At 40.6% G+C, this 10458-nt stretch overlaps 1 protein-coding gene across 2 annotated transcripts; it reads left to right on the top strand.

Annotated features, from left to right (window-relative positions):
• The first annotated feature begins 4074 nt into the window (after positions 1–4074).
• On the top strand, positions 4075–10172 carry LOC143777014 (guanylyl cyclase inhibitory protein-like). 2 transcript variants are annotated; one of them, XM_077266904.1, is made up of 7 exons: positions 4075–4130; positions 4276–4345; positions 5470–5602; positions 7347–7496; positions 8209–8314; positions 9043–9169; positions 9921–10172. In XM_077266904.1, the coding sequence occupies exons 2-7, from the start codon at positions 4278–4280 to the stop codon at positions 9976–9978; spliced, it is 642 nt and encodes a 213-aa protein (XP_077123019.1). In that variant the 5' UTR covers positions 4075–4130; positions 4276–4277; the 3' UTR covers positions 9979–10172. The 2 variants fall into 2 exon arrangements, with proteins under 2 accessions (XP_077123019.1, XP_077123018.1); XM_077266903.1 differs by lacking the exon at positions 4075–4130 and having other exon boundaries at positions 4139–4345.
• Positions 10173–10458: the final 286 nt, after the last annotated feature.

The raw sequence follows: 10458 nt of genomic DNA, 5'->3' as shown, positions 1-10458 counted from the left end.
GGCTTACAGCCAAAAGTCCCAAAAAGTAATTAAATTATCTCAGTAAAAAGTCATTATCTCAGTAAATTAGAATAATTTGCAAAAAACACCTGTAAAGGCTTCCTCAGCATATAAAAAAGGTCCCTTAGTCTGTTTCAGTAGCTCCACAATCATGAGGAAGACTGCTGACTGGCAGATGTCCAGAAGGCAGTCACTGACACACTCCACAAGGAGGGGAAGCCACAAGGTCATTGCTAAGGAAGCCGGCTGTTCACAGAGTGCTGTATCCAAGCATATTAATGGAAAGTGGAGTGGAAGGAAAAAGTGTAGTAGAAAAAGGTGCACAAACAACTGGGATAACCGCAGCCTGGAAAAGATTGTTAAGAAAAGGCCATTCAAAAATTTTGGGGAGAATCACAAGGAGTGGACTGCTGCTGGAGTCATTGCTTCAAGAGCCACCACACACAGATGTATCCAGGACATGGGCTACAAGTGCCGTATTCCTTGTGTCAAGCCACTCATGACCAATAGACAACGCCAGAAGCTCTGTGTGTCTTGCAGTCTGATTGGAGAACCCTGGGGACATAAGTTGGAGCCTCTAAATGAGGCCGCAAAGAAAAATAACTGAGAAATGTTCTGCAGAAACTGATCTTAAAGAGAGAAAGCTGAGGAAAGGACCCGGAGTTTGTGGGAGCACAGGAGAAAAAGTCAAGATAAAGAAGCTGGAGAAGCTGAGAAAGTCACTGCCCTGTTTACAGGCATCAGGAGATGGGTGAACGACCTGGAGAAGAAAGTCCTGAGTGACATCTCCAGGTGGGAAAAGCAGGAGTCACTGTCACTGTCTGAAGTGTTCCAGAACCTGGAAATAAAGAAGGACAAGCTGTCCAGGAAGATGAGGCACATTGAGGAGCTGTGTAACATGACGGATCCACCGAAGTCTTACAGGAGCCAGACACCGGTGACTTGTGTGATCCTGAGGAGGAGGAAGATGATGAGGACACAGAGGGACATGATGGAGGTGATGAGGACATGGGGGGACATGGTGAGACACATGATGTAGATGTGGATGTTATGACAAGAATGTTACATGCTGGTTTTTCTGTTATAATGACTTATCTACAGACCATCGCAGCAGAAAAAACTAACGTAATGATTCCAGACACCGGTGACTTGTGTGATCCTGAGGAGGAGGGAGGTGATAAGGACACAGGAGGACATGATGGAGGTGATTGGGGTGATGAGGAGAGGATTTACATCAGGAGATTGGTGAATTACGTTGGTGGAGTGTGGGGATGTGTTACCCCAGTATAGACAGGAGGAGGCGTCAGTCACACATTGGAGATAATAACAAGTCCTGTAGATTATACGGGGTGTGTAATTATCAGTGTACAGTGACACATGACAGTAATGAGATCCCGTTACCTCACCAGATCTCCAGTGATAGGTTCAGGATATGTCTGGATTATGAGGCCGGGCAGTTGTCCTTTTATGAGCTGTGTGACCCCATCAGACACTTACACACCTTCACTGCCACCTTCTCCGAGCCCCTTCTTGCTGTGTTATATGTATGTAGAGGATCTATAAAGATATATGGGAGGAGCTGTGAGGAATCATCATAATAGAAGAAACCTACCCAGGGACTGATGACGTCAGAGGTTAACCACTTGATGACTGACCAATTTTGAGTTTCATGACCAAAGCCCAATTTTTCAAATCTGACGTGTCACTTTATGTGGTAATAACACTAGATTTCTTCCACTTACCCCAGTGATTCTTAGAGATTGTTTTTTTGCTACACATTGTACTTTATGTTAGCGGTAAATTTAGGTCACTATGTCTTGTATTTTTCTGAAAATATCTGAAATTTGATGACAATTTAGAAAAATTTTAAAAGGGCTAAAATTTAGCAGCAATTTTTCATTTTTTTCCTCAAGGAAATTTGTTAATCCTATCTTTTACGTCCTATTCAGCTTTGAAGTGACTTTGATGGGCATATATGTCAGGAAATTCCCAAAAAGTTATACCATTTTAAAAACTGCACCCCTCAAATTACGGTACTCTAAACTGCTATTAGGAAATGTGTTAACTCTTCAGGTGCTACACAGGAATTAGGGCAAATTGGAATGAATAAAATGAAAAATTACCATATATTTTGTCACTAAAATCTTGCTTTAGCTGTAGATTTTTCATTTTACAAAGAGTAATAGGAGAAAATAGACCCTAAAATGTGGAAATATCCCATATGTGATCATAATCGGCTGTTTGGAGAGCCCCTGAGGTACCAAACAAAGGAGAAACCCCCACAAGTGACCACGTTTTGGGAAAGCACAGACGCTTAACAGAATTTTATAACATTTGGGTGTGAAAACTAAAAAGTACTTTTTATTCCTGTAAAATGTTGTTGTAGCCCCATATTTGTCACTTTCGAAAGGACACTATAATTAGGAAATAAAGGACAGCCTAATTTGCTACTCAATTTCTTCCGAACCTTCTGCTACCCTATATGTGGTAAAAAATTGCTGTTGGGGCAGATGGCAAGGCCCGGACAGTAAAGAGCGTTATTTGATTTTTGAAGTGCAAATTTCGCTAGAATAGATTATGGAGACCATGTCATATTTTCTGAGCACCCGAGGTGCCAAAACAGCAGTAATTCCCTCAAATTTTTTTCAAACTAGACCACTCAAAGAATTCATCCAGGGGTTTTTGAACATTTTGAACCCTCAGGTATGTCACAGAACTCTTTACTGCACCAGCGAGTACAGCTCTGGAGGGTGTAACTCAGGATCGGCCTTGTGGTATCCCACTTGAATTGCTCTTCTAATTGGATGTGCAATCAACAGATTGATGGATTGACATGATAGCCAACGTTGCCACCATGTTGGGACTCTGATGAAGCCAGTGGCAGAGCTTTATAGGAGCAGGTAATTTGCCTATATATTGCTCCTGAAGACACCTCTGACTCAAATATGAACATGGACTTATAGGGGGCTTGGTCTACATCTTTTGATCGGTAACTGAACTGCATTTTTTGTGAGCTATCGTCTAAATGTAAGTGAATCCAAGTTCATCAAAAATTACATCGTTTGGGGAAACCTGGATTTTCCATAGTGAGTTGTTTTTATAATCAAATTTGTTCGACCACAACACGAATTACAGCTCCGAAGGTGCGACGCCGCCGTCTTGTCTCTTTTCTATGTCAAGTCCTTATTACCTTGAGTGTTGTGTATTTTCAGAGGATTGTTCTGCCTCGTGAACACAAGCTGTCCTTTTCTGACTGCGACTGAGATTTAACCTAAATCAGGACAATGGACGTCGATGAACCAGACGGAGCTTAGAGGAACGGACAGGGAGGAAAACAGAGTTTTCTAGATCTATAGGAATCATCTCCTGTCTTGTCTGTATGAAATGATGAAGTGGTAATGACGACCTGTCACCAAGTCAGAAGTGGAAAGTTATCTCCCTTATTTAACCCCTTCATAAGCTTGCGAATTTCCATGTACTGTTTTCATCATTTTCCTACCCTTCTTCCCAGAGCCGTAACTTTTTTATTTTTCTGTCAATATGACCATATGAGGGCTTGATTTTTTTTTTTTTAGTGGGACGAGTTGTACTTTTGAATGACGCCATTGATTTTACCATATAATGTACTGGAAAATTGAAAAAAAAATCCAAGTGTCTTGAAATAACAAAACAAAGTACAATTCCACAATATTTACCATGTTCATTGTTCTATAAAACTGACCTTACAATATGATTCTTCAGATCAGTACAAGTACAAAGATACCAAACATGTATAATTTTTGTTATTATTATTTAATTGGTGAAAAAAAAACGGGAACTAAAAAAGAAAAAAAAAAAATGTTGCTTATGTCACCATTTTCCAAGAGCCATTTTCATTTTTCATCTTCAGGTCTTCAGCAGAACCCTAGCCATCATAAAAACCCATCATGCCATGAAGACCTCATATGTTAGAGGACTATAATTGGGCAGTTATATCTCAACATGCCCGATACCCGTGTTCTGAGAAGTAATAAAACACTGCCAGCATTGTGCACGTGTACGAGGGTCGTGGAAGAGATACCTACTGGCGGAGATGTCGGGCAGTTGTCAGAGCTCAGACGGTGCCGTGTTGTCGTTGGATTAACATACATGGAATCACATTAGCGTCAATCCAGAGCGTCTGAGCAGATTTAATGCTTGCAATCTAATTTGGGTGATGCACAGCCCTTAAGCTGTAATCCCATATAAACTCGGCCACATTTGTAGGCTGAGACTAATTTCCTGATGTTTATTCAGTGATGGGTCAAGTAGCGTCGATGCCAAGGAAGAATGGAGTTGTCGTTTTGGAGCTTCATGCATGGTATAGGTAATTTTTTTGTATTTATGTTGCTTGGCTGTAACCACAACCAGACGTAAAGGGGGAATCACTCAGGCCAAAGAGACATACAGGAGCTTCTCATAAAATTAGAATATCCTCAAAAAGTTAATTTATTTCAGTTCTTCAATATGAAAAGTGAAACTCACATATTATATAGAGTCATTACAGAGTTATCTATTTCATGTGTTTATTTCTGTTAATGTTGATGATTATTGCCTACAGCCAATGAAAACCCAAAAGTCATTATCTCAGTAAATTAGAATAATTACCAAAAACACCTGGAAAGGCTTCCTAAGCATTTAGAAAGGTCTCTTAGCCTGTTTCAGTAGCTCCACAATCATGGGGAAGACTGCTGACTTGACAAATGTCCAGAAGGCGTCACTGACACACTCCTGTCCTGTATATATACACTGCACAGTCCCACTCCTCCTGTATATATACACTGCACAGTACCACTCCTCCTGTCCTGTTTACTGTGTGTAACTAGAGTTAGGGGTAGGGTTAGATTTTGGGTTACCGTAAGGGTTAGAGCTTAGGTTTCGGGATTTGGTTAGGGTTAGAGCTACAGGCAGGGATAGGGATAGGTTTATGGATACGGGTAGGGATAGGGCTAAGGTATTAAAATACCTAAATAAAAAAATAGTGTAAAAAATTAAAAGTAAAGTAAAAATATCATGTATACATTTTTATTTTAACAATGTTATGTCTGATAAAAAAGACAAAAAAACTAGGGAGTGGTAACAGTTCACAGTTTAGGGGGCGCAAACTACTTGGCTTGCTTTGGTGCTCGCGGCCCATGCTATGACGCTGCCACCAGTAATGATGAAATGAATTCTGCCTCTACACTTAGAACCTCAGAGACTTTACATTACTACGTCACTACTGTACAAAACTCGAAATATTACCATTATACCCCTCACTAGCATAGACAACCTCCACTATGTTAAGTCTCCCCAATACCATAGACCACCAGAGATGTTCCCGACATTCCTTCACTCAACCATGGAGTTAAACAATAAAACCCTAGCCATAGCTTTTTCTGAGCTCTGGTTGCCATATGTTAAGGATGTCCCACTTGGAGATAACATGAATTTTCCACTATTTGTTTACAGAAAATTTGTCCAGGAGTGTCCCAGTGGTCTCATCACCCTCCATGAATTTCGCAAGTGTTTCTGTGATTGTACGATGGGAAAGCAATCCTCCGAGTATGCAGAACAGATTTTCAGAGCACTGGATGACAATGGGGTAAGAGGGATGGAATTGATAAATGTAATTTTTCATAAAGCAGTCAAGGGAGATTTATGTTGTGCCCAAAGGAAGGGCTTCTGAACCTACCACACCACCACTGGTTCCTACTGAAGGGAGAACCATCCACTTCACTGGTCCATGCAAAGTGTTTGGGCGACTCTTACATTTATAGACAATGCCACATGTCACTCATTGTCTTCAGTTGCTTCCTATCTATGGTTAGTACCACAAATTCTTCTCTCTCTATTGGTGCTCGAGGAGCGGTCTACCTCACCTAACCCTTGTTCTGACCCTTCTCTGGTTTCAGACTAATAAGTTATGCTACTTTCATTGTCTTGCGTTGATGAATACTTGGATCTGGACTAGAAATAAGCAAATATCTTGAAATTCAAATTTGTCAAATTTTCCCAGGAAATACGATTCGCCATGATTCCACTTCCCCTGAAAAGATATATATTTCTCAGAAACGCTCCTATATTCTGTTTCCTCACACACTAATCTTCTTCACTTTATTGCTTTTACACACTATCTGTACAGATTTTTTCCAGTGTTTTATGGCTTTTTCTTCCTATTTCTATGGGTAAAGTTATGAGCTGTGACGTTCTTTCACTATCCAGATTCATCACAAAATGGCTGCTGGATTTTCTGCTTTGGAAGGATATGAAGGCCAGGATACAAGTTATGATAATCCTACCTGTTATATTATGTGATGTGATAGCTTCAAGGCATTTTAGGGAAGCCCACTCTGCGGTACCCAAGGTCATGAAATCTTCTGCAGTGCGTGAAATAGTAATAATTTTAGGCGATTTACCCAAATCATATCACAAATTGTTTGAATTCAGCAAATCCCTGAAAATTTGTCATCAATTCGATGCACATTAATTCGAATCGCTCATCTTTAGTCTCAATCTCATCTTTAGTCTCAATCTTTGGCTCACCTTTTTTTGAATGAATCAAATCATAGGATCTTCTGATTTTTAGGAGTCAATGTTCTTCTGGTAAAAGCATTCTTGCGAGACACTAGAATAATACATTTCTAAAGGTTTTTCACGTTATTAGTTAGGATTAACCTGAAGAACAAACAGGATTTTCCAGTTTGATATTTTAAAATTTGGGATCGTGGGAAAGGGACTTAGATTTATGGTATCTTGGGTGAGGGAAGAACTCTAATACTAGGTTTGAATCTTATCGGTGGTACATGAAGTAATTTCTTAAGTCTCCGCACTCCCTTGTTATCTACATATTTAGGTTTCTGAGCTGCGTGTGTTTTCGAGCTAAGAGGTTGTACCTTTGGCAGCCCCTTTCCACCTTCACTACAAGAAGTCTCAGCACAAGTTACAAGCTCAATTATATCAAACATTATAACTTAGGGCCCCCATAAACATTTGACAGCAGTCAGCAGAACGATCCAAAGAACAAACTAGACAACATAGTTAGAGACCCAATAGACCAGATCTTTTTCTCCCCTGATTGATGGTGAGAGCTGGGAGGGCCCTTACACATTAGACCACCAGCCGATCGGCAGGTTCTGGTGGGGTTTTGCCAAATGTCAAATGTCTGTGGAGGCATTTGAATATTTTGGCTTCCGGGAACTTAGGCTAATTGACAATTTACTAGAGGAAATTGATCAGTGAATGAGGGGCGTAATGGCTAAAGATAGAGGTTATAAACTGCTTACTCTTCACCATGTTGTGATGAATAAGTATTGTTTTGATTAATCAAGTCACTTTACTGGTTACAGGATGGAATAGTAGACTTCCGAGAATATGCCACTGCCATCAGTATGCTTGCTCACGGGACTTCAGAGGACAAACTCAAGTGGTCTTTTAAGTTATATGACAAGGACAGGGATGGAGCCATCACCCAATTGGAAATGTTGGATATCATGAAGGTTTGTGGAAATCTTTGGTCGAACGAAATTGGACCTAGATGGTTGCGAGCTCTAGGTTCTTATTTAACCTCCACCACCTAATATGTGTCTCCCAATGTGATAGATGGGTCTTTGGACCTTCTCAAATTTCAGAGCTGGATGCCCCAACTACTAAAACTCCAACCAAATCAGTCACTATTTATGGGATGTTTTAGTAAAAAGTAGCGGAAATTAGGTGATGTACCTATAATCTTTGGTGATCCGCGAATTGGCTAAAATTCAAATTTAGCCGTTTTCTCGAATTCGGATGGGAAATTCGATTGGCATCTACATTTTTCAAAGCCAACCAAATATGTCTTATTAGGCCCAGTGCAAAATTAATGTAGGGTTCAAAAGATAAAAGCAAATTATTACTCCCTTCTCCCCGGCCTTCACCTTGTCCACAAAGTTGAGTGCTTAGTTGTTCCAGGTGAGTTTTCACTCACAGGCTTCCGATGTTCTTCGCACCGCAGGGCCCATCGAATTTTCAGCTAGTGGGTGAGTATTACTTTTTTATCCCCTTTTTGGTCCTTTTGAATCCAGTAAAATGGGGGAATAGCCTCTATTTTGTTGGATTTTTGCCAATAAAATCACTAAAAATTCAGATCCTGGTGAAATTCAAGGTGAATTCGACTTGCTTCCGAGTGATTCGTTCATCTCTATTGTGTTACAAGTAATTATCTTTCTTCTACAGACAGTGCATAAAATGAGCATCACTGCTTCAATAGCAAAAGTCAATCCACCGACGGCAGAAGAGTGCACGAATCGCATTTTTATTCGCCTGGACAAAGACCATAATGGTAAAGCATCATGAAAACACGTTCAGTTTTAGAAAAGTTAAAGGTTATGCCCCATTGCTGCCCGACTTTGCCATCGAAATTAGGCTTTTTCATATACCAAGACTTAAAAATGACATGATAGTAAGACTTTTAGGTCTATAATTTTGACCTGATTGATCTCTAATTTTGAGTCTGTTTCTTTGATCAAATCCCCTGCATTGACTCTAAGAGATATGATACATTTCTGTCTTCCTGTCACCATCGGTGGAGTTGAGGAGCTCACTGCATACTGAGTTATTATTGAGATCAATGGATAAACAGTCTACACTAAGCTCATGAGCTCCCCCTAGTGGAGGCTGCGGGCAGTCAGGATTTAATAATATATCTCATTGTGCAAAAAAACTAAAGTCCTCGTGCGACTATGGGGATGGAAATGTAAAAGAGTTATAGATGACCCTTGGAAGGATTGGTGGAAAAAAACAAAAGCACAAAAACGAAAAATTCCCCTATCATGAAAGAGTTTTGGAAAACAATTGCCCCCTTTACTCATCCTTCCCAGGGTCCAGCGCTGAGTCTTCACCGCTGCTCCAGATATTGTCTGGACTGCTGATTTCACATCGACAGCGCTGCAGCCAATCAGTGAGCCCAAGTTGATGGCACGAGGCGCCCAGAGCCGCTAACCTCAATTATTAATTTCAACGCTGTCAACCTGTAGTCAATAACAGTGATCTCCTTTGTGTGTCTTTCAGCCATCATCAGTCTCCAGGAGTTTGTGGACGGCTCTCTGGATGATGAGTGGATTCGGGAGATGTTGGAGTGTGATCTCAGCACCGTGGAGATACAGCGACCGCCAAAGTGCATTCGCCTGCATTCCAGGTCCTCTAGAGCATGTTACCTGCCAATCACTAGCGCCGCCTTTTAGCCACACACACCCAGAAACACCTCTTCTGTACATATTAGCATGTTCCCTGCCTCTTTGTGGAACTCATCTGCATAAATTAGAACTGTCGGCACATTAATATGTACTTTCCTTGGGTTAATTTTCTTTCTCCTTTTCATTGTTAAAATTCTGCCAATAATACAAAAAATTCCACCCTATCCTATTAATGGGGCTCTGCGACTTCCTCAAACATTTTTATAAAAAGTCGAATTTTTGTGAAAAAGTTTCATATGTGAAAATTTAAAAAAGAAAAAAGAAACTGATAAATCACCAACTGTATCCTCCATCGCTTCCGGGAGGGACACATTGCCATGAGGTCCCATTCTCAATCACATGACAGCTGAGTCCTGTGATTGGCTAAAGCAGTCAGGTGACAGGAATGGGACGTCTTCACTGTTCCTGTCACATGACTGCTGTGGCCAATCACAAACCTAAGCGAACAGGTGACCGATCTTACTTCCTATCCGTCCATAGAGACTCGCACTCGAGTAACGGGAAGGAAACAGCCGATGAGTTCCGCTTCGTAGAATATTTTCACATGCCCTATGGGAAACCGAACCTTTATCTAATCCCTCCCGGATGTAGGATCCTGTTTTATAAATATTTTTCTACCTAATTGTATTTTCACCATATTTTACATTTGCTTTCATGAATTTGATGAATCCTTTCTCTTGTTCTGTCCGGCAGGCAGCATCTCGTCAAGCAGTATTCGAATCAGCGAGAAATTTGCTCATCTAATACTTAAAGGGTTTGAGGAAACCACAGTACCAGCCACAAAATAAAACCTGGGACTAACTGTGAACCTAAAATTGTGTCTTCATGTGCTGCAGTGTTGGATCTTTTATTCCCTGTTATCAGACATTTTGGCATGGAGAGAAGCTGACTGGCAATTTCATATCAATGACCCAGAAGTCAGGGGACATCCCTGCCCCCACGGTCTCTTCTCCATGTCAGATATCTCCAGTGTTGGGAACCTGCAAAGACATTCACCTCCTGTGTGACAGATGTCATCAGCTCCTGGTATAATGGTGACTCCAACGGTCTCATTAGATTTTCCCACAATTTTGATTGCCATAAACTCTCTACCCCTAAAAATCCCTATCATGATGTTTGGTAAAAAAAAATAAAAAATTTAGGGTGTGAATTTCTGATCAATTCACCTGAACTTGACTTATTATATTGTGTAGAATAATTTATTTTCTAATACTCAAAATCCTTTGTATTG

Source organism: Ranitomeya variabilis, chromosome 5 (genome assembly GCF_051348905.1).
Source record: "Ranitomeya variabilis isolate aRanVar5 chromosome 5, aRanVar5.hap1, whole genome shotgun sequence".
NCBI classification, from domain to species: domain Eukaryota; kingdom Metazoa; phylum Chordata; class Amphibia; order Anura; family Dendrobatidae; genus Ranitomeya; species Ranitomeya variabilis.
The sequence above is the reverse complement of the archived record's forward strand: the minus strand, read 5'-3'. Positions and strand labels throughout refer to the sequence as shown.

What these genes read in the sequence shown, in the direction of transcription:
- LOC143777014 (XM_077266904.1), top strand. Translation starts at nt 4,278, where the DNA reads ATGGGTCAAGTAGCGTCGATGCCAAGGAAGAATGGAGTTGTCGTTTTG. An exon ending in GAGCTTCATGCATGGTATAG is followed by an intron (nt 4,346 to 5,469) that starts GTAATTTTTTTG and finishes ATTTGTTTACAG; the next exon opens with AAAATTTGTCCAGGAGTGTC. An exon ending in TGCATTCGCCTGCATTCCAG is followed by an intron (nt 9,170 to 9,920) that starts GTCCTCTAGAGC and finishes TCTGTCCGGCAG; the next exon opens with GCAGCATCTCGTCAAGCAGT.